The following is a 24,068-nucleotide window of genomic DNA, read 5'->3' as shown; positions in this document are numbered from 1 at the left end:
GAGCTTTTTTTCTTTTTAAATTGTCTATTTAAATGCAACAACTGGGCATTTATTTGATCGTGTTAAATTAGTGCCTGCATGAATATATATATATATATATATATATATATATATATTGTCAAGAACATGGAGGTCTATGACTTTATATTGCTGACCAAAAGATTAGTTTTAATGTGAAAATGAATGATAAGTAAGAAGAAACTTTGCAGTAATTTAGCCACTGACCCTTGAATTTGCTTTATTTGTTTATCAATTTAGTATATACTCGAGATTGATCTTTCTGCTGCTAATGGCCAAATTAATGCTTCTTTCATGGTAAATTTTAGTTAGTGTGTGGTTTTTCCTTTCTATTTGCATTAACTTTTATCATTATCATTGTCATTACTCTATAAGAAAAAGTATGATGAGCAAAAATATTCTATAGCACATAAAACATATTAAATATAAAATGAAAGTTCAATAGACTATAATTAGGAACAAGAAATTTTTAAAAAATAAAGAAAAATACATTAAAAAATGTGAAGGAATAGACTCTATACTTTTTAATTTATTCACTATTAATGTGAGGCATTCAAAACCATAGTTGAAACTTTTGCAATTTGTATGATACTTGAATATGAATATATATATATATATGTATATATTCTTTGACTTCCTATATAACATGTGCAATGTTACCTTAGTTGCTATTTCAAAGTTATAGTAATCAAAGAAACGAAGAGTTGATTTGTTATAAGAAATTTGGTAAAAAGAAAACTCAATATTTTTGTAATTGTTATTCAAAAGTAGTACTAATTAATTATAAAATAGATACTAATGGTATACTTTTATAAGAAAACTAATTGTTAGTTTGGTGTAAGATGCTTCATTGAGATAATTTAGACAAAATAATGAAAAGAATTACGGTAATTATGTTTAGAGGGCAAAATAATATAATTTTAATTGACAACTAAAATTATAGGGACGCAGCTGCCCCTGCCCATCCCCTTGTGTCCATCCTTGAGTGTAAACACTCTGTGATTTTAATTTTTATTATACCTAAATTACCCTCATGTATTGTTTATTAAAAAGCAAATTTCATTAATGAGATTGCTACAAATCGTCTAGCTTGATTTAGTTTATATCACAGAAATATGCACTAACTAGAAATAAAAAATCTACAATTTAACAAATATAATACATTTGAAAAATTATGATCAAATCTGAAATATACAAAGAAATTCCAAAATGTCTTGTAATAAGATAAATCAATGCAACTCACTTCTGTACGTGTTATTGTTGTCAAATCTAACTCATCAATTGTTTTAAACTCCAATAATGAAAATGAGATGTGTCAAGATAAACCTAAGATCAGATCTAACAAGCCTATTTGAAATAAGTTCCGATCTAACAACAAAATATATAAGATAACAAAAAAGAAACTACACAAAAATCTCACTAGGAATCTCTAGTAGAAATAGAAATCTCTTGCTAAAAAGTCGTAGGAGAGATTTTATTGGTAATACAAAGTAAAAACTGAGTCAATAGGAGAAAGGCCTTCTAAAAAGAAGAGAAGAAATAGAAAAATGTTAGAGAAGAAGATAGGTAGAGAGGGAGAGAGTGGCCTACCCTCATGTTTTCTAACTTTGTATTTTAATTGTGGTACTAATTAAAAAATGAAACATTTCACTTGATTACATCTCAACAATGTTGGTAATTAAAATTGAAAACTCTCCTTTTAAAACTATTTAAAACCCTCTATATCCATTTATTATTTGTGAAAATTTCTCACTCAAAGCCATCATAAAAAATTTTCATTAGCACAATTTGAGATTGTAAAGAATATCGTATAAAAAATAGATGCTCTAAGGAACAAAGAGAAACGTATGAAAAGAAAAGAGTTCATATTCATCTATATTTTTTCACATAAAAGTCATAAGCCAATTGTACAATTACGTACCTTTTATCTTTATTAGGGAAAAACAAAAACAAAAGCAAAAAGAAAACAACCCAACTATTCTACCAATCTAGTTTCAATTGATAGCTAAACAACCAGCCTAAGATAATTGAACATTATGAATTACTTGCACTCTCATTAACAGGTACAACATTTAGATAAATTTGCAAATGGTTTAAATTCAATGATCATTGCAATTCATTTTATCCAATTCAAATTCATAACAAAACTAAAAAGTTGAACAGCTAGTAGGAAATAAAAGAGAGCACTTAAATGTCAATGCAACCAACGAACATACCAACAATTTAGTTAATTTGAGATGACAATTCATCTCACCCACATTCAAGAAAACTACAAAAACATTTCATATACTTCACCTATAAACAACCATTTGATTCTAATTTAGTTTTTCAAACTTTAGTTTATTCTTTTCTATAAGATTAATAGGAAAATTGAGGCCTTGTTGTTTGTGCTTTATGTGGCATTATCTTCAAACAAAATTATAGGAACAATAAAAGATACATAAAAAAGGAAAAATCCAGGTATCTTTGCCAATGAAATTTCAATTGATGACAAAGAATAGCCATATAGATATAATTACAGCTAAATATGATAGATTATAAGTATCCTAATTAAGTAAACACAATTTTGACAAAAAAAAATTAAGTAAACACAAAGGACACATATACAAAAAAGTATATATTTATATGAAATAAAAAATGGTGCAAAAAAATTAGTGTAGCTCACTTCATAATAAAGAATTTTAGCATAATGCTAACAAATTCAACTCAGATAATATTAACAATTAAGGGTAAGAACAGCAACATTAGTAAAAACATGAGAATATTAATAAGGGATAATTTCAGAATTCTCCCTCGAAGTTTCTAAAAATTTCACATAAATACCTCCCCTTGATTGACATGCTTGATATCAAAGTCAGCCCCTGTCATAAAAATGACTTCAAAGTGAAGCAAAAGTACTTTACACATAATTTCTTTCAAATTTACCCTCCTTATCTCTAGAAAAAATTAATTACACTTTTGGGTGAGAAAAATGCCAATAAAATATAAAGGAAAAAGATTGCCACCAGTCTGATCCTTTCACGACTGCAAAAAAGGAAAAAAAATAATAATCTATGCTTTTAATTGTTATCCCAAGAAGATCCATTGCAAGAGCTATTGGTAATGTAATGGATTTTTCATGCTAGCACGTAAGGCTAATGAAGGTGCCAAAACAATTCGTGCAATTTTTAAATGAAGGTATCTATAAATAGAGTCATCTCTAACCATCATCAAGTAGCATAGAGGCACGTTCATAAGCACAACATATGATCTTCTATGAAGTTTAAATCTTATCCATTGCAAGAATTAACATGATAAATAACAATCAATACTTAGAAAACTTGTAAATAGGTTTAATAAACCAAAACAGTTTTGATCTTTTACTTCTAATGATTTCTTCTTCTTTTTTTCCGAAACGATAGAAATTTTATTGCAAATAAAAGGATAGTACAATATATGAGCAAGGGCTCAATTTGGACTTTACAAAAGTGTACTAAGACACAGAGGGTCTACAATATATAAAAGTGTACTTCTAATGATTTCGATGGAGCCTAAATTGTGGTATATTGGTCACCTTTTTGCACAAATTCTTCACCAGATGAAGAATCACAAATAGCTGAGCCTCTAGTTCTTGAGTTTTTTTTTTTTTTTCTAGAAAAGCTATTTTAATTTTTCTTAGATAATGCTATTATAAGCGCTACTTGGCACATTAAGCATATATACCTCTAGTTATTTCGTGCCAAGTAGCAAAGAAACATATTTTCAAGCAATTTCTTTTTCTCATATTTTCAATATTTTTTGACACAAAGTTTTGAGGGTAATTTGGTAATTTGAAGGCTCCTGATGAAGACATTTGGTCACATCCACATGAAAGGGAAGGTCAATGCAATATTAAAAGGCGTTTCTATGAAATTATCAGAAACCTTGAGCGAGGTTTCTGAAATTATACATATTAACAATTTTGATCAAAGTTCGATCCGTAATGCATAAAAAAAGTCTCAAGAAAAGCTCAAAAAAAGTAGATCAAAGAGTTCAAGTTTAACTAATATTTGTAATAATAATCAGTTAAAGCAACTAAAATTCGTGAAGATATTGTACTATGAGGTAAACAATCAAAATTTCACACCGAATTTTAGTATCGAAAAGATGTTATATTTGGGTTATTATAAGTATTACTTGCGGGGCAAAGAGTAAATGGTGTATCTATTAGTCAAAAACGAAACAAGTTAGTTTAGTTGATAAGATCGAGCCACTTATTTAACAAAGACTATGTATTCTAGTCTTATTATCGAAGTAAGGATACGTGAGGACTATATTGGTAGATAATATGTAAGAATACCTGTAAGCGACTTATAGTCTTGAGAGGATGGTGGTGACTAATCGAACCACTCAAATTTTTTTTCTACCCAAAAAGTTAAAAAAAAAAAAAAACTACTGGTCAAAATGGTAAAGGGGAGAAATAAGATATCAAGGAAGAAGAAAGTCTGCAAAACAAAAAAAGACTTCTTTAGGAGGAAGGAATGAACTCAAACTTGGTTGTAAATGAAATTCTGATCTACATTATATCATAATCGTTCTAATGAAGTTAACGTTGATAAATCAATCTACTTTTCTACACGAAATCAGAAAGCATACAAAAAGTATTCTAAAATGACTAAAAATTCCACCACTCACTAGAACTTGACTTACTACATAGATTTGGCTGTGACTGTCTCTTGCCGTTGGATGAACTTCTGGTGGCTCCGCTCTTGCTGTATGTACAACACTATCGCTAATCCAGTCATGATGACTACAAATGCAATATTGTGTGCTCTAGAAGTGAAAAGCAAGTCCAAATTCACAAATGCAGCCGCATCAGAGTAGGGATCTATTACTGGATCTCTTACAGAGTCATAAAGATGTGTAACAACCCTCATCAGAGTAAATCCAATGTAGTAAAGTTTCCCCAGGGGTCTAAAAGGAGAATGGGATATCACGTTTTCAACAATTTGAGGAAGCAGAAATAGATCTTGAATGAAGCCCATGAATTCCTGTGTTTTGTATGTCCAAATTTTCTCCAGTTGTGTGTCTCCAATTCTGCTCACGTCCTCATTCTCAAAGATACTCCTATAGAGAAGGAAATAGCTCAGCAACCCAGGTACAAGAATTACAGCAATAATTTGGCGAACCCTTTTATCCTGAGGAACTCCTATGGGTTTGGAAGGGGAATCAGGATGAGGTTGCTTACGAAATTCTGTCACCTTGCGCATAAGAGTTGCGGTCATCACCAATGCAGTTAAAACAAGAAGCTTGGCAGTGTAATCAAGGAGAGTCAACAGTTGGTCATATCCAAGGAGGCCATATTGGAATTGGCACTCTTTTTCTTGCAACAGAAATTTGCTGTTGGAGAGCACTGGGTATGCATAGCCAAGAAATTGCAAGGAGAGCATGATAACAGATATATAAGGAATGCCATCCACATTTTTCTTCATGTAAAGCAGCTGGCTCGAAATGAGTGCAATCGATGCTGTGATCATCAGATTCCGCAGGATCTCTTCAAAAACTTTTCTAAAGACTGCATCTTCTTGGTGTTCGTTATACGGAAGCATAGAGGTCTGGAGTTCTATTGGATGAAAATACAAGGAATCATCTTCATTCCTCAGGCTTGTGATGGTAATTTCTGCTTCAGGATTGACCAACCACCTCAGTGCTTCATCTGGGTACCGAATTTTTACCTCAATCAAACAGTCAAAGCCCCTCTCAAGGTTCAATGTACTAGTTTGAACTGTGACTCTCCTGCAACCAATTAAGTACATCTCTCCTGCAAGTGGATCATATACGCCCTCCAGAAACAACTTTGATACATTCTTGTAATCCTTCTCCGTGAATTTGAGAGGTTCTTGTGTGAACATGAGAGAAAGTGAAACATTCAGGACCTCAGACTTTGAGACTTTGACAGCATTATCGGAAAAAGCAGTATCTTTGTGCAACCAGGGATTACGGCGACCCATGGCTAGAGGACCCAAAGCGAGGACCTCAAGTTCAATGAAAACGTCAGGCTTATGGCTGTTATACGAAGATACAGGAGTTCCATAGCATGAAATACGAAGGTCATAAGAGAGAGAATTTATCTCATAATGAGCAAATACATCTTTGGCTTTCCACAAAGATGAATAACTCAGAACCAACCTTTTGACATCAGCTACCAATCTTGGAAGCTGGATTATTTTCGCAGGATAGGACAGAAAAAATGGTTTGATAAGATTGACCAATCCAACACTTTGGCTTCTTTTCCAGAAAGCTTCAGCCAGTTCAATCTTTGAGTAATTGTATAAAAGAAAATAACTACCATACCAACCATGGACCAATCGGAGATCTGAAGGACGCATTTCCAACTCGAACAGTATTGGATCATATGAGTTGTCTTCACTGCTAATGCTGGATATGCTTCCAAAGATGATGCTCCTCTGCTTGATGGAAAATGAATGAGGAAAGTACAATGAGATCTGAGAATCACATCCTTGAAGTCCAGAACTACTGACTCCAGGACACCCCACAAGGCAAAGATGCCCTTTGGAGGCATCCCATATTCCTTCAACAGCCATTGTCATGTCTGAAATCCCTGTCCTTATACCTGCTATATCTCCCTCCATCTCTGCAGGAAATGCTCTGAAAAGTGCAGCAATCCTGGCGCTGTTGCTCATAGTTTCACATATGAATTTCTGCATGATAAGCCTAACATTTTTGTGAGTACCCCGTCCTAGGAAAAAAGGCCCGAGTCTACCAGTGTTGAAAAATCTCCAGTTTGGTACAATGTTGAAAAGATATCCTGAAAAACTACGCATGACAATACAGAATTCAGTGTTGTTAAATCTGTTGGCGCCATCGTCATCAAGATCCTGCCTAAACAATCTTAAATCACAAGTTCTTGACTTGAGTTTTTCAGAGCTGAACTTGTATTTTGAGAAAGCATTCAGCTGAGAAGATATGTGAATGACATCAAAGTACCTAGGATTCTTTGGCTCATTCAAACTTCTAAGTTCTCCCAAAATTGCTCTCTTTGTCAAACTCAAAATATTAGGATAATGAAGAACCAACAACAAGCGACCATCCTGCAAGAGTCTGGGCCGGTTGTTGCTCAAAGAAACTGTAAAGCTCGACGTACCAGGAGCTGAGGTCCAGAAAGGCAGAGTTGTATTCCCCAACATGCAGAGTAAACGTTGTCCCCCATCTTTTTTGGTTTCAATATAAACTCCTTCAAAGTCAATTTTGAGGACAGACATACCAGGCGCCATATAGAAGTTGGAACGCGGATCATAAAGCAAAGTGCTGTTCCTGGCCATGCCAATACACATAGTCCCGTGGAGACTGACAGCATTTTTCAACTGATGGACTCGATTAACATCCTTTACCTCAAATCCTACAAGTCTTAGAGGAGAAGAGACAGACAAACTATCTCCTGGAAGATCACTGTCATCGAAAGGTACCAACGGTGATCTACCAAGTTCCTGTGTCCAGTCACCTTGGAAGAAGGAAAGCTCCTTTCTAATCTTATAACCTCTAACATCATCAGGTTTTAACTCGGAAGCTGAAGATAGAAAAGGGCTGCATTCCTTTTCAATCTCAGGTAACCGGTTGTATGTATGGACTACCGGAGGATCATCAAAGTAAATGGGCATATCAGATATTGCATAGCTAAACAGTGCAAACAACTCAAGTAAAGTCCAGAGACAAATTTGCAATGATTGATTCATTATTGCAAGAGTCAATTTAACAGCTAGAGTTATACCGTAAGTACGTCTTCCTGGATCCAAGGTATGAGGAAAGATGTTAAATGAAAGGACTAGATGACTAATACTGATGCATTGAAACTAGAGACTGCTGTAGAGGTACTAACCTCAAAGAAGGTGTCAGACTTTCAGCTGAAATTGTGATGTTAAGTTCTTGTCATGGTAAAATTTGCTCTCGAGACTTCTCCAAGTTTGAGCTTTTCCATGAAACTGAGTACCTTTACTAGAAGACCCTCCCTAAGATCAGAGCTGATATTGCAGATATAGATGTATTGTATCATACCATGAAATTACAAGATTTTTTTTTTCTTCTCTTTCCCCACCTAAAGAAATTGAATTAGAGCCCAAACATGAGAAAAATTCAAAGTCAACTAATACTGTGAGCCAACTTGTATGAATTGAAACAGCTGTCTTTAGAAATCTGGAATAGTTAACCTATTGGTCAGCAAAGAATCAGGAATAGACATTGAAGAACATGGTAGTAATTAGCAAGTATTTTATATGGTTGCCTGCTGGAAGAACTGAATGGTTCATTATGTTATCATTTACTTATTTGTTTATTGTATTTGTGAATCCGCGTTACCTAGTGTTTGATGACCTTCATATTCATTCCTATGTTTGACTTAAGGAAGCATTTGGTAATTAAACTCAAATTTTCTTTGCATGATTTAAATTGTTATTCACCTTTTTCAGTGAGCCAATATTCTACCCTTGAACGTTATTGATTGTTAAAATCTTGAATACTTTGCAATTTGATTTCTCATATTTTGTTGAAGGTCCAAAGTCCAAACCGACTCTAGTTGTGAAATTTGAGTATGCAATATAAAGTGGCGGAGCCACATTTACGCAATTGCACCCTCTCAATTTTTTGAAAACTCTAAACTAGCCTATAAAAATTTTAAAAATATAGTATTACCCTGCTCTTGTTCCCCCAAATTTTTTTAAAAGTATTTTTTTTTAGAATTAATCTTTCTTACACTGACAATGTATATACTATCAGCGTTGGATGAATGACAATTATGCAAAATTTGAATTTGAAATTTAACTTTTATACATATGTCATGAATCTAACGGTAATAGTGCATGCATTGCCAGTGTATATAAGATTTAGTCTTTTTTTAAGTGGGAGGTTTTGCATCTAAAACATTCTACTAAATCTACAAGCCCCCACTTTTTTTAAGTATATTATGTTATCATAACGCCCTCACTTTTCCTCCTCTCAAGCCCCATGCAAAACCTTCCCTCTCTATAGCGGCTTCCCAACAACAACAACAATCCCCGCCACAGCCCCCAATTTCGCAAATTCCTCACCGCCCAGCCCAGATGCTAAAACCATCTCTTCTTCCTCAAAAAGCTATATCTGGGTCAACCCCAATAGCTCCAGGTTATCAAAGCTCAGGCGCAATTCCTACGAGTTCAGGTATGCTTCTTTAGTCCAAGCTTCAACACATTAAATGAGATGTTCGAAGCAGGCTTTGAGCCTAATATCTATCTATGTCTTGACTTCACTGATGCAGTGTTATGGGAAGGCCAACCGCATATATACTATATAGATGATGTGGTTATTAGGACTCTTGATCGACTGCAGGGTTTAGGCATAACGCCTGATGAGAGATTCTGTGGCTGTCTTCTTAACGTAATGGCTCTCAATTGCACCAATTCAAGAACTTGATAAGTTGACCAGATGGATTACATCGAGGAGAACAATACATTGAAGGTGACAATCTTTTTTTTTTTTTCAAAATAGAGTTAAATAGAAAAAGTAGATAAACTCAAGGTATCATAACAATTGTCATTAATATTAATATGTGCACTTACACGATATATTAGATGTGATTTAAATATTGTAATGATATTGTCCAACAAGTATTTATTAAAAAAAATCATAGTTAATTGCAAAAGGGCATAGGATAATTATTATTATTGACTCTTATAGATAACAGTATTGGAAGCGATATAAATATATCAAAATTTTCCATAAATAAAAAAAAGTTTTTAATCGGTGATAGCAGCAGTTAATTAATTAGCAGGGTTCTCTATCAATTCTTTTCAATATTTGCCCCCCCCCCCCCCACCACAACAACCCCCCCAAAAAAAAGGGTTTATGACAGTGGTTATGGTAAATGGTCTCGAAAAGCTACTTGTTCAATTTTGCTCACAATATTTGTAATCTTTTAGTACATAATAACCAAAAGATTTTTTTGTTTTTTTCTTTTTAAGTGAGTATATATATATATATATATACACACACATACATTTTTATCTTTCCACTCTATTCTACACTCTTTCCATCCCAACTTAATTAATGTGAGCAGCTATCATTATTGGTCATAGTTTTGATTGTGAGTAGCTATCTTTCCTCGGCCTTCCTCATTTGCTTTTGGCTTTCTTTCATACTTTGTACGATTTACCTTTTTTTTTTTTTTTCTTTTGGCTGCCGGTAAAGGTAAATGTAATTTTAGGATCATATCAGGAAACATACAAGCAAAAAGTCTTTGAAGCATAGTTATTAAACCCGGCGCGGCCCGGCGGTCGAACCGGTCAAACCGGTGAACCGGCCATTAGGCCGGGCCGAGTCTTAAATTAGATCGTTTGAGCAACGGGACCGTTGACTAGTCAACGGCCCGGCGGTCGGACCGGACTAAACCGGAAACCCGGCCGGTTTTATCCAGGGATCGGTTTTGGTGGAAAAATTTTATTGTCTTTGTCGAGGCTCGAACCTTAGACCTCCACGGCTCCACCAATCACCAACGCAAACTTACCACTAGGCTGCTCCGAAATTTGTTAATAAAAGGTTTTTATTATAATATATATATGTTTTTTCAATTCTATCTTTTTTTTCTCTAAAATAAATTTATTTGAAATCTTTTAATAAAAATTTGTACCCTCCAAACTCTATAATTTATAAAATGAATTTCAAAAATAACACATTACATAATTCATTTCAAAGACAAATATTAATTTAATAATTTTTTACACTTAAAATTCATAAATAAGCTACATTATTACACTAAATATAGATAAAATTTTACACTTGAAGTTTGGTGTATTACTAAATAACTTTATATTTAATTGATTCTTATATGAATTAATTATTTTATAGCAAATTAAATTAAATGAGCTTTTACTATGGCATTATTTATTACAATTTATATCATATATCTTATATAAAAAATTATGAAATATAATATTTAAATATATTTAGTGACCCACCGGTTCAACCACTCACCCACCGGTTGAACCAGTAACCCGTTGACCCACCCCCTTCGCCGGGTTCCTTCCCGGGTTGGGTTTAATAACTATGCTTTGAAGCTAGCTACCCAACTCATACATTGTCTACTTAAAATAAGAATTAATATTTTATACATTAAAAACGTAGTGGTTCTTTACATTAATAACTTTAAATAGGATAGGGCGTCACTCCTCCGCATGACTCAAAGCCACCGTATATTAATACACCCATATATTATAGTATATTAATACACCCACCATATATTTATGCACCCATCTTACCTTACCTTACCTTACCTTATAGTATACTACTATAAAGCAGACAATCATTTCCACCCTCCTTCCGTACTAGTACTGCATGCTATCCGGTTGCTAACATAAAGTGCTCGCACTTTTTTCTACCTGTTGACTGCTCCTATCTAATTCAGCCATTTATCAGCATCGAGTTTAGTACATTGCTGCCTACATCCCTTCCCCACTCCCCTACATCGCCACTGACTGCCTTCCTCATCAACCATGGCTGAGAAGGTAAGCCAATTCTCTTGCTAGCTTTCCAAACCATCCCTCAAATGTTCTTTTTTAGTGTTTGTTCAATCTGAAAATTTTAATTGCAAGTCTATGACAGCACATACAGCGTGAGATATGCTTCTCTTTATGTCAAGATCTCTAGCCACATCTCTCAGCTAAACAAGCAGTACCATATAATTGTGCATCTTAATTTTACATTTCTTGATTGTTATATATATATATATATATGTGGATGATTAGTTTGCCCCGATAATATACAAACCATACAGGTCACTGTAATGAGACTCAAGGTTGATCTTCAATGCCCCAGCTGCTACAAGAAGGTCAAGAAAATCCTCTGCAAATTTCCTCGTGAGTCTCTTATAATTATCAATTCTATCTCTTATGTTTTCATTACCAGTATGCTAGTAGTTCTTTGGAGCAAGTACAGTTGGTTGGAGGACATCCACCGTTCCACCGACTATGTACATAGGCATATGCACCACCATGAGCTACAAATTTTTTCTTCCCCCTTCTCCATAATTATTAAGCGAGTTGAACAACAAAGGTTAGGTAGTGTGGCTTATGAAACTACTAGTGATCAGTTAGTGGCTTTAATTTGTATGGACAAGAATTTGAGTTTTTCTTTTTTTTTTTTTTTTTTGGGTGATGCTCAATTTTTTTGGACAAGAGAAATCAGAGACCAGGTATATGATGAGAAGCATAATCTGGTGACCATCACCGTGGTGTGCTGTAGCCCCGAGAAAATCCGCGACAAATTATGTTGCAAGGGTGGCAAAGTCATTAAGAGCATTGAGATTGTGGAGCCACCCCCACCACCCGCGAAACCCAAGGAGCCCGAGAAGCCCAAAGAGCCAGAGAAGCCGAAGGAGCCCGCAAAGCTCAAAGAGACAGATAAGCCTAAAGAGCCGGCGAAGCCTAAAGAACCCGAGAAGCCTAAAGAGCCCGAGAAGCCCACAGTGGTTGTGGTTGAAAAACCAAAACATCCCGACAAACCCTCATTTGAACCGATCCTAGTAATCCCACCACCGCCACCACCAGCACCGGTTCCAGTTGAACCGTGCTTGCACCCGCCACTTCCAGTGGGGGTCTGTTGTTTCCCATGTTCGGAAGGGTACGGCGGGGGACCATGCTACTATGGGTACGGGCGGCCCGTGCCCCCGGTACCCAGTTATGATAGCTATGGTTATGAGCACGGGTATGGGTATGGGTATGGGAACGGGTATCCGTATAGCCGCTGCGATTATTTCAGTGAGGAGAACACTGGGGGCTGTACGATTATGTGAGAGGAGTAGAGAATTTGATGATTATGAACTATGGAGGGAGGGAGAGAGAGAGAGAAATGTGCGGGCTTATTCAAGTTGGAGGTCAATTACAATAAGCTTTCGTATGTACCCAAATGAAAGCCGTTACATCAAATTTTCCTTTCATTATTTATAATAATAATAATAAGATAATAAAAGTTTTTTACTATCATCATTATATGCATTAAAAGTGAACGTGCTCTCTTTTTCTTCTTCTTCTTTTTCGGATTTCTCGCTTTGCTCTCTAGCAGCAGTAGTTCTTTGTCAGAAATAAAATTAAAAACAGAATTACAAAAAAAAAAAAAAGGTAGTAATGTGCTAGTGTAACAGGAATGCAGAAAGAGCCAGCTAGTAGTACTTAACAAACAGTTGGTAAAAGTGAAAACGCATATTAATTTGCATGATGCCATCTTAAATGGTCGATGCATTCAGCGGGTGAATTTAGTTAAATTGTGGTTAAGATTAATTGACGTGCAATGCAATGGATGCTTGGTTGAATGTATTTTCGGAAAACGGCATTGGTATATATGAATTATGATGAGAGCGTTTGACGAAATGAATGGGATTTGGTTCGGGACCGGTGGTTGATTGAAGCAAGTGAACCGACCGCATGGAATAATAAAATGTGGTCAACAAAAGAACAACGTTAGTATGATCATCATCAATGATCAACCAACCTTCCAGATAAGTATATAGTAACAGACAGCCTCGCTCGCTCACTCTACTAGATTTAATTAATTAATTTAGGTTTGGTTTCGTTGTCTGTAATAAATTGTCAACGGTCCAGAATGCCAATCCGTCCATTATTGCAAAAAATAATTGAGGTGCGACGTAATTCTTTGTTCTTCCAAATCCTAGGCCTGTCAATCGCGCCTAATGAGTCGGGTTTTCATAAGTTCAAACTCATCTCATTTAATTCGGAACATTTTTGGGTTTCGAGCTATGAGTTTCGAGTTCATAAATATGAAATTCATACTCAACTCACATAATATTCGGATTGTGAGCCTTAATCGGGTTTAGTCCAAGCTCACTTATTACTCCTTAATTTTCTTAATATAATTACTATAGCTATCAAGTTGTAAAACTAATTTAACATTTACAAGACTATAATATTAAAACTAAACATGAACAAATAATAGTTCTTAAAAAGTATATAAACCAAAAAGTTTTCAATAATATTTATATTTAATTCGTTCAAAATGCATGAAAAATAGTAATAAAACATGCAATCATAAGCCAATACATCTTTAAAAGTTGAAACTTTTTTTTTATAATCTTGTGATTTGAATCCAACCATGTTTGATGATTTGTGTTTGTAGACCAAAAAGAAATCAATCAATATTACGCCAACACAAAAATTTACTCAATCAATAAGAAAAGTTAGAGATTTAATTATGCATTACTAATATTGGCTCTCAAGAAAAGTCTTTAGATATATTTTTGTATTTTGCAATTTATATATATTTAGTATTTAGTAATAATATATTTGGATATATAATTATACATAATATCAAAATATAAATATTATATATCTATAGGTATTTAAAGGGCCGGATCTATATCGGGTTTGAACCTAATAAGGCCCAAGCTCGGCTCATATTTAATTTGGGCCTAATTTTTAGGCTCAAACTCAGATCAGCTCACTAAAAGGTCGGGGCTCATCGGGTTTTTTGTCGGGCCGAACGAGCCGAGTTTGGGTTGGCCCAACCCCATTGACAGTCCTACCAAATCCTTCCATTTTGGTCTAAAAAGGCTTTTAATAATTCTCAAATGCGACTTTGTGGCTGGGGGTTTTGGATAGACGTGTCAAAATGGCTGATTTGGATAGGTTTGGGTTGAATAAAATGGATAATGAGTATAAGTGAATCAACCCACTTATACACATTTAATTAGATGGGTATAAATGGGTAAGTCAAAAAATGAATTGAGTAACCCAATTATCCAGTTATAACCCATTTATTTTAACTTTTTATAAACTCATTTAAATTCATTTTTCCAAACTAAGTTATCAATTTATATCATCCTTTGCATCTAGCATTAGTTTTAAATATTTGCTTATAATGCACAATGCCTAATTACCAATTTTTTCTCCATCCGTACTCTATAACGCAAAATTATATACTATTTAATAATTGAACAATAAAAATATAGAAATTTGAACTAAGAACAATTTTTTCTCCATCCGTACTCTATAACGCAAAATTATATACTATTTAATAATTGAACAATAAAAATATAGAAATTTGAACTAAGAACTATAAAAGTTAATATAAAAACTTATTCCAAAAATTTTGAACCTAGCATTTTCTTGTGTAAATTAAAATTTTCATTTTGGAAAGGTAGGAAAAAAGGCTAAAACTTGTCATAAATTGATAATGCTGAAAAATGAGCAAGTTAATAAACTAAGATAAAATAAAATAATAAGATAAAATCAATAACAATAATAATAATAATGAAACAAAAGTAGTTAACATCATGATAAAATGAAGAATCTGAAAAAAAAAAATGGGTGGATGAAAGGAGATTTGGGGAAAGACAATTTTAATGGGTTAATTGAGTTTAAATGGATATTAATAGGTAACTCATCTATACTTATACGTAAAAACTTAAAATATCCATACCCACCTATTTATGAATGGGTATGAGTAAATTTAATTAAATGAGTTTGATTGCCACTTATGTATAGCATCAAAGTGACCGCCACTGGACTTGCGATTAGTGTGACATAATACTATAACTTGCAAGTCCCTCAAGTTGAAGTCCTTCTATTTGCAGTACTGGTGAAGTCTGATCTCTCTCTCTCTCTCGATTGGAGTTGGATGAAGGAAAACGACGCGGTAGGTGGTGCCGGCTCTCAAATCTCAAATTTTGCTTAAGTCATGCTTTTGTGGGGATTATGAATACGTGAATGATGAGGTAATATAAATATATTTTGGAAGGTGAGGTGGGCTTATCAATTCAAAGGTAGCAACGGAGTGTGGATGTTGATGGAGGGGAGGATAAACTGTCACTGCTCCGCACAACTCAGCAATTCCAAGCCAGCATATATACCTTATTACCTTATGTACTATTACAAAGCAGACAATCGCATCAAAATTCAACGCCGCCTTTCATTTCATTTCATTTCCACCCTCCTTCCTTCCATGCTAGTACTGCATGCCGCCCGGTTTGCTATCCTTCTACATAAAGCCCTCGCACCTTTGTTCTACCTAATTGCCTCCTACCGTCTAATTCTTCAACCATTTATTAGCATCAGTTTCGTTTATTGCTGGCCTACATCCCTTCCCCACTCTCTCTACTCTTCCCCTCCCCCACCCCCAACAAAAAAAAGGAAAAAAATTTGAGTTTTTTCATTTTTTTTGGACGAGAAATCAAGGACCAGGTATATGATGACAAGCAAAATCTGGTGACCATCACTGTGGTGTGCTGTAGTCTGTAGAAAATCGGCGACATATTATGTTACAAGGGCGGCAAAATCATTAGGAGCATTAAGATCATGGCGTCGCCCGAGGAGCCCAAGCCGCCTAAGCCGCCCCAGGAATCTTAATCCGCCTAAGGATGTGGTTGAGAAACCAAAAGAAAAGCCCCGTTAACGGTAGTTGAAAGGCCGAAGATTCTGGCGCTCGAAGAACCTCCCAAGGCACCTGAACCGGCCCCAATAATCCCACCACCACTACCACCAGCACCGGTTCCAGCTGAATCGTGCTCGCGCCAGGATCTTCTTTATCTCTCCCACGAAAAAGAGGCCAAATCTAGTCTCTTCCCTCATAGGAGTACATTTTATAGTTTTTAGTTTCTCTTGTCTGAATAAATTCTCTTTTAGAATGATTCCTAGGATCTCTTAGTGAAAGTTTTTTTTTCCCTAAATCATTCTAATTAGAGTTTTATTCTCTTGTAGATTTTGTCTGATGAGAGTTTTTTAGATTTTAATATTTGTGAAATTTGAGATTTTGTAAATTTAGAATCGATTTTCTCAAATTTATAATTTCCTCATTATTGACAGAACTAAATTTCTTTTGAACTTGAATCAGTTTTAATCAGATCTAATTGTCAATAGACAAATTGATGTACTGAGGTATACTAATTCATCCGGATGAAAGATACAACGGAGTATCAATTTTTTTTTTTTTTTTTTTTTTTTGTCATAAAGGAGTATCAATGTTACAGTCCAAAGAGCCTGAAAAACCCAAATAGCCGAAAAAGCCCAAAGAGCCAGAAAAGCCCAAACCACCGCCAAAAAGCCTCCAGAAAAACCCCCAGTTATAGTAGTTGAAAAGCCGAAGGTGCCTACACCACCACCACCACCAGCGCTGATAGGGTGTTAATTGTTAGTAATTTTATTATTAATTTTCCCTTTGTCCTTGCCAAATATTGTTTTAATTAGTAATATTTACTTATATTTGGTACTTGGACTTAATTTCAGGGATTGGAGCAAGAAACTACAAAAAAGGAGGGACTTGCTCCATAAGTGGGAGACTTCAAGAAGGTTCCATCGACCTGGCCCACAAGGAGAGGAAGAGACGGACTGCATTTGCTTGCTGATTAGGAGATTAGAGCTCTACTGGTAATAGGAAACAATAAGCAAATTCGGCAGGCTTTTCTCCTGGTAGTTTGACTCTCAATTTCGGCGGGGCCCACGGGATAGATAGCATTGGTCAATTACTTCTTTTGGCTTTAAAAAGGGAAAAACGTACAGAGGCTTGGAAGTTTAGTTTTTAACATAGTTTAGTTTTTCTTTCTGGGTTTCCTTCTTTGCCGTCTCTTCGATGAGGACGACAAAAACATAGCTTTGTCTTAGAGAATTACTTCTGCACTTTTGCATGGGATTTTCTCCATGAAGATGAACTAGCTCCTTTTTCTAGTCGAAGGTCAATTTGAAGACTCGGTTCCGAACATCTGTGAGATCTAATTATTTTACTTATTTCTTTTATTTATTGGTATTTGTGCGTTTTCTGATTTAATTGTTTATGCTTGTTATGTTATTTGAATGTCAAGGGCCCGATATTCAAATTAACTTAATGATCTAATGCCAAATTAATTGATTGAATCCGTAATTGTTCAATTGATTAATACCAGTGGCGACTAGCGTAATTGGTTTCATGTTAGGGAAATGTATGATCTAAATTAAACAAACCCTCGTAGCGTGTTTGTTAGTTAGGGTTGGACTTTTCTAATTATTAATGCAATCGAATAATTAAATCCTATGGTCGTACCTAGGGTTATTTCTTGGTTAGGGAAATAGTTAACGGCCGTACCTTAACTATCGAAAAATTAAGGAAAGGCTGGTTGTTCATCGCGTGTATGACAACTATAACCAATCTATTAATGAGTAATTGAATTATCTTTGCATCGTGATGATCATCTTTGCATCGATGATCAGTTGCATGGACCGGGTCTGAAAAGTTGTACCTTTGGCTAGAATCATATTGGTTATTGATTAATTTCTATTTATTTCTATTAGTTGTTTTATTAGTTAGTTAATTAGTTATTTTATATTCTCCAAAAATCCCTCATACTTCGAACTCTAAAAGAAATAAGTTATCCCCAATCCTTGTGGATTCGACCCTACTCACCGCTATATACAAAATTTATATTTTTCTCGCGTAGGTAATTATTATTGCACAGGCTCGACACCCTGTCAAGCACCGGTTCCAGCTGAACCGTGCTTGCACCCGTCAGTGTCAGTAGGGTTCTACTGTGTCCCATGTTTACGGCAGGGGCCATGCTACTACGGGTACGGGCGGCCCGCGCCCCCGCCATCCTGTTATGATAGTGATGGTTATGGGGATACGGATGGATACGGGGCAGGGACGGTCATTCTGATGACCGTCCCTGAACAGTCCCCTCACAAACACAACCGTGAGGACTAGAAATAACCACGTCGACTAGTTTTGGAAAGGTAAAAAAATGACGTCACATAAATTAGTAATGGAAAAAAAATTTGACGCTTCTGACGGACCTCATCATGAAGCATTAGCTCCGTTCCTCAAAATCCCGCTCAAATGAATCATCAAACAAAAAGTTCATTTGCTTTCCCTTCACAATAATTGCCAATTTTCATTCATCCATAACACCAGAAAATTGAAGCAAACAGAGAATACAAGAAAGTGGCTGGAGGCAAAATAAGAAAGTGGTTGAAGGCAGATTAGGTATAAGGGAAAGCAGGGAAAATACAATTGCACTAAGGTATATTACAGTAAGAAAAAGGAAGAAGTAGCGACAGAAGAGCAGAGTTTCGCATCCGGAGAAGAGATAAAGCAGGAAACATCCAGGTAACAAAAAAATAATGGTATCACATAACTTTCGAAATTTGACAAGGTCATGGAGCGATGTGAGTAGTTGTCATTGTTGGACAATGTTGTGAATAAATAGGTCAATTGATTTTTAATGGTTTTGGTGGAACAGACTGTTCACTAGTCTCGAGTAGAAGAATGTAGGTATTTTGGTGGCCAACATAGGGGAGGATAGGTGAGGAAAATTTAGTGCCAAGTGTTTGTAAAATCGTGTGAATGGGATGGAAAATTGTTTGGGTAATAATATAACAAGGGTACTGGTTGTTTTTATGAATTTCTTATAGATTTTGTTGATTAGCAGTGCCTGCGTGCAGATTATACTTTATGTGTGGTTTGTACATACTATTCATGGCAACATACAAAGCGAAAGAAAAAGCATTACAAAGATAATTTCCTTAAAAATACCTCTTACAGCATGTTATATAAGAGACATTTCACATGAATAAATAATGACGCGGACTAAAATTATTATGCGGAATAAAATAACATGACACTCAGATTGGTAGACGCATTGCAGAGAAAAAAGTTATAAGTTTTTTTAGCTAGTAGGGTTGGACACCATGTTGAATAACTGTTACATGCAGTTAGTCAACAGTTACAGTAGAAGAACTGATATGTAATATTGCGTGAGCATACTGTAAAATTGCTACCTATTATTTGTTAGTTAACTCGTATTTGCATAATCACAGGATAAATAGAAGAAGAGGTTAATTGTTTGAAACTTGATAGTTAGGGCAGCAGACGACAATCTGAACAGGGTAGGCAGAATGAATAACATAGTTTTTAACTTGGCACACTCAATGTGGAAAAAGGTTACAAGTTTACTTTGCTAGTGTGCGTGAACATGAAGTTGAATAACTGTAACATACAGTGAATTAGTAATTACAATATAAGAACTGCTTTGTAAAATTTCGTGAATATAACTGTGAAATTGGTACCTCCTGAATGTTACATTAACTCATATTTATAGAGTAGAACAAGAAATAGAAGAAGAAGTTAATCCCATCAAACTTGATAAATGAGTGAGAGTAGATTGTAAGTGGAATTGGTGAGACAGAATAATTAACCTACTGTTAAATTTGACAAACAGAGTGTGAAAAATAAGTTACAAGTTTTCATAACTATTGTTACTAAGATTTGAAAGTGATATATTATTTATGTTAGTACTTTGTAATGCATTAAGAATAAATGGGGAAAGCATAATGGAACTGAAGTGCAATTATCTGTGTAAAACTCCAGTTTAAATGGACAGATGCTCTGATCTCTGAAAGGGATGCATTGGAGATTAAGAATCTTGGGGTTTATGGAAAAGAAAAGTTGGTAGCATGTTATTTATTGTTTACCTCATTTCATATAAAAAGTATTGGTGTATGTATTACGTGGCTTTGCTATTGAAATGGTTGGTTTAATTTGATGTTAAAGGTTGGACGACATGATCCGGAAGAGAATAATATGGTGTGTGGCGTACTGAACTACCCCCTGATTTGGTAAGGATGATGATGAACAGCGGGCATGCCGATATCGTTGTAAATGGGCCTATTCCATGGTTAACGAAATTTATTGTTTGGTTTGACGTAATTACTGCATATTATTGTCAACATTATAGGTCATTGATAGGTCTATCAACTTGTAACTACATACAGTTACAGTTAATATATGAAACCAATCCCAATATTACATTGAACAAATAAATTATCTTGAATTAAATCACATGCATGTAAATACATAAATGTAGTGATCTTTTGGATAATTATATTATAAATAAATGAAAATTCAATTTTCGCGGTGACCATTTTATTTATTGCTATAGAACTTACAGTTATAGAACCTATGCCAACAGTACAAATGTTAAATTTATAACTTTCACTTAGATGTACTATTGTATATGCGTGTATTGTACTCCATTCTGGAGAGCATGTGGCTCATTTATGGATTGGTAATGTCGTCATGTAACTGCAGGCTGAGTTAAATGAGTTCTATAACATTGCTGTTAGTAGGCATACTGTCATAACACACCAATGTCAGCTGCATATGAAGCGGACCTGACAAACTAAATTGAGTATAATAATTAAGTGTGACTTTATTCAAGTTACATCCAGATAAGCCTAATGTCATGTTAAGCCAATTGGTAAGTTACAGTGTGTTTGAAAAATTGTTAATTACATTGTGTTTAAAAACTGTTACAAAATAGTTATTGAAAAGTTACAGTGTGTTTGAAAACTGTTACCAAAAAAATTATTTGAGAAGTTACAGATTAAAAATTAATATAAAACTCCGTATTTGACTATTTGTTGACAGTGTGTTTGTAGGTTGTTACAAAATAATTATTAGAAAGTTACAGTGTGTTCGAAAACTATTACAAAATAGTTATCTGGGATGTTACAGTTCGAAAATTAATACAAAACTCCATATTTGAAGACTGTTGGTTACAAAGTGTTTGTAAGTTGTTACAAAATAGTTATTGAAAAGTTGAATGTTATTGAAAACTGTTACAAAATACTTAATTGGGAAGTTAGAGATTGAAAATTAATACAAAACTCCATATTTGATGATTGCATGTTACAGTGTGTTTGTAGGTTGTTACAAAATAGTTATTAAAAAGTCACAGTGTGTTTGAAAACTGTTACAAAATAGTTATTTTAGCAGTTACAGTGTGATCCATACAACAGAACACATATAAAGTATGGAGTCCATATAGCAGACCACATATAAATTTGGACCCAGTATGAGGTCCATACATTTCACGTTTAGACCCAAGAATAGCTTTCGTAGTTCAAAATTTGTTACACAGAGCACATATAAAGTTAGTACACGTGCATTGTTATACAACATCTACCTGAACATGTCAACTAACAAACATAGCTCTATAAAATTTATTTGCATTATTATCATAGTAGAGATCAAAACATATGCGGCCTTAGTTACACTGGCATTTCTGTATCTTTAACAACAAAATCGACTGGAATTTCATACGTACTCATTTTCACAACCAATATTAGTTGCTAGTTTACATCTTCTAACGCCGCATATTACCACTCGAGAAAATAGAGTGGCTATGAATGAATGGCCATGATTTGTTATAAAAAAGTCCATGACTACTTTTTAATGCAAACTGAGTAATTATAGTTGTTATTTGTTTCTAAATTGACCTTTTACCATGACCATTACCCCAAACGTTGAAGCCAATTAAGTTGAATGTTTGGTGAATGTTTACAATTACGTGGTAACTCCGTCCAAAATTTAACTTTAGATTTTAGGACACCTACTCTTTTAATACAACAACTTTCTTTACAAAATATTTGCTTCTAAATATTACTTTTATTACGAACGCATACCTTTTTTTTGTTGAAGCAAGCAGGACCATTTTGTGGTATATCACGAGCGCATATATTACAACATATCATGAACGCATATATCACAACAGTCATTTGTTATGGTATTCTATGAAAAATATCATAATCATAAAGAAGCACGTTCAATAGTATTGTAAAAATGTTAATTTTCGATCAACTTTATAATTTCTTAACAATTTTATACAACCCATTACAGAACAATTAATGACTACTAATATTGGATATGATTACAATTGTAACCCACTTGTCTAAGTTTGAATAGAGTAAAACATTGAAGGTGCCTGTCCAGACACATGAATAACTTGTAATAGCTTATTAACTGCTTGTAACGTAGATATGCAGCATTCCCAATCAGGCTGATATGGAGGTCCAATAATAAATGTTCTTCGAAAAACACCGCAAATCTCGTTCAAGATAACTAATGTATGAAAATAAAAAAAAATCTACTCAGTTACAGTCAAGATGCACTAATTCATTTCAACATTGTAAATTAAAAGAAACTGATAATAGGGAAGCGATTGAAGCTGAACAATATCTTCAACAGAGAAGTACTAACATCAATAAATGAGGTCAACTTAGTGAATGGATAATCGGAACTAAATACACATAATGGAACATACGGTTAATAATATACGATGTCCAAGATATCCAATTAACAATACTACGTAAATATGTGATATAACGATAAAAGTTTGTCACCCGTGGTGATGGTGAAAATACATGATATGCATTAATATCATAGCGTGTTGAAATTGTCGCACGCTCCTCCTACATTACATAATATAACTATTCAACTGTTAATAAATCATTACCAGTGTCTATATTGCTCACTTCAAAAGCTAAATTGGACTAGACATTATGAAAAAAATTATATATCAAACCATTAAGATATCTCTGACGAAGTTATGTTTGAAAAAAATAGAAAATTTGGGTGCATCCATTCTGTAGGGACTGTCGCAGGAGGCTCCTGATTAACCAAACGGTGAACTTTCGGATAATACAAAATAATATGTCATAGAAGCGAGTATTCGTTAACTACATAATATACATGCATTGAAGCGTTCAGGTGTCCACCAATACAATAATCAGAAAAGTAGTTTTACGATACGAACAACAACATCTTTATTTTTTCAACTAAATATATGCATAGCATTTAATTTTTTTCGATTTCGGAAGCAACGGCATTTGAAAGGTCATTCACTGATTGGCTCCTTGAATGCGTCTACGAGTTTTGAATGGCTCCTACATTGTATAAGACAGACCAAATAGGTATGTCAGGCATAACAAAATTATCACATAATGTAACATCCATGTAATTAATTATACCGTTAGAAACATTTAAATAAAAGCTAAAGCCATGGCCATCACCTCTTAACATATTCAGAAGGAATTGTCTTTATGCCCACGGTATCAAACACCTTCAATGCGTGCCTATACAAAATTCTTTCATTCTCATATTTTTTGCAACTACAGCGTACATTTAGATCATTCCGATTGAATACCACTATTCTTTCAGGTCCTCCATCATATCTCATGACCGCAAACTCCACAAACATCCCTGCATCTTGTTGTCTTAATATAATCATAGTTGTT

General features: G+C 34.5%; 2 protein-coding genes across 2 annotated transcripts; one reads left to right on the top strand and one right to left on the bottom strand.

Moving 5' to 3' along the window:
- Positions 1-4,685: 4,685 nt before the first annotated feature.
- Positions 4,686-7,730, bottom strand: LOC113782181. The gene has a single exon (XM_027328090.1). The coding sequence runs from the start codon at positions 7,728-7,730 to the stop codon at positions 4,686-4,688; it is 3,045 nt and encodes a 1,014-aa protein (XP_027183891.1).
- Positions 7,731-11,428: 3,698 nt separating this feature from the next.
- Positions 11,429-12,883, top strand: LOC113783673 (protein PYRICULARIA ORYZAE RESISTANCE 21-like). The gene is made up of 3 exons (XM_027329878.1): positions 11,429-11,525; positions 11,795-11,876; positions 12,198-12,883. Exons 1-3 carry the CDS (start codon positions 11,514-11,516, stop codon positions 12,809-12,811), a joined length of 708 nt encoding a protein of 235 aa, XP_027185679.1. The 5' UTR covers positions 11,429-11,513; the 3' UTR covers positions 12,812-12,883.
- The last annotated feature ends 11,185 nt before the right edge of the window (positions 12,884-24,068 follow it).

The sequence above is a fragment of the Coffea eugenioides genome, chromosome 9 (genome assembly GCF_003713205.1).
Source record: "Coffea eugenioides isolate CCC68of chromosome 9, Ceug_1.0, whole genome shotgun sequence".
Lineage (NCBI taxonomy): Eukaryota > Viridiplantae > Streptophyta > Magnoliopsida > Gentianales > Rubiaceae > Coffea > Coffea eugenioides.
This window is presented reverse-complemented; position numbering and strand designations above follow the sequence as displayed.

Excerpts from the sequence above, each read along its gene's own strand:
- LOC113782181 (XM_027328090.1), bottom strand. The coding sequence starts at position 7,730 with ATGAATCAATCATTGCAAATTTGTCTCTGGACTTTACTTGAGTTGTTT.
- LOC113783673 (XM_027329878.1), top strand. Across the intron at positions 11,877-12,197 it reads AATCCTCTGCAAATTTCCTC|AAATCAGAGACCAGGTATAT; the intron begins GTGAGTCTCTTA and ends TTTGGACAAGAG.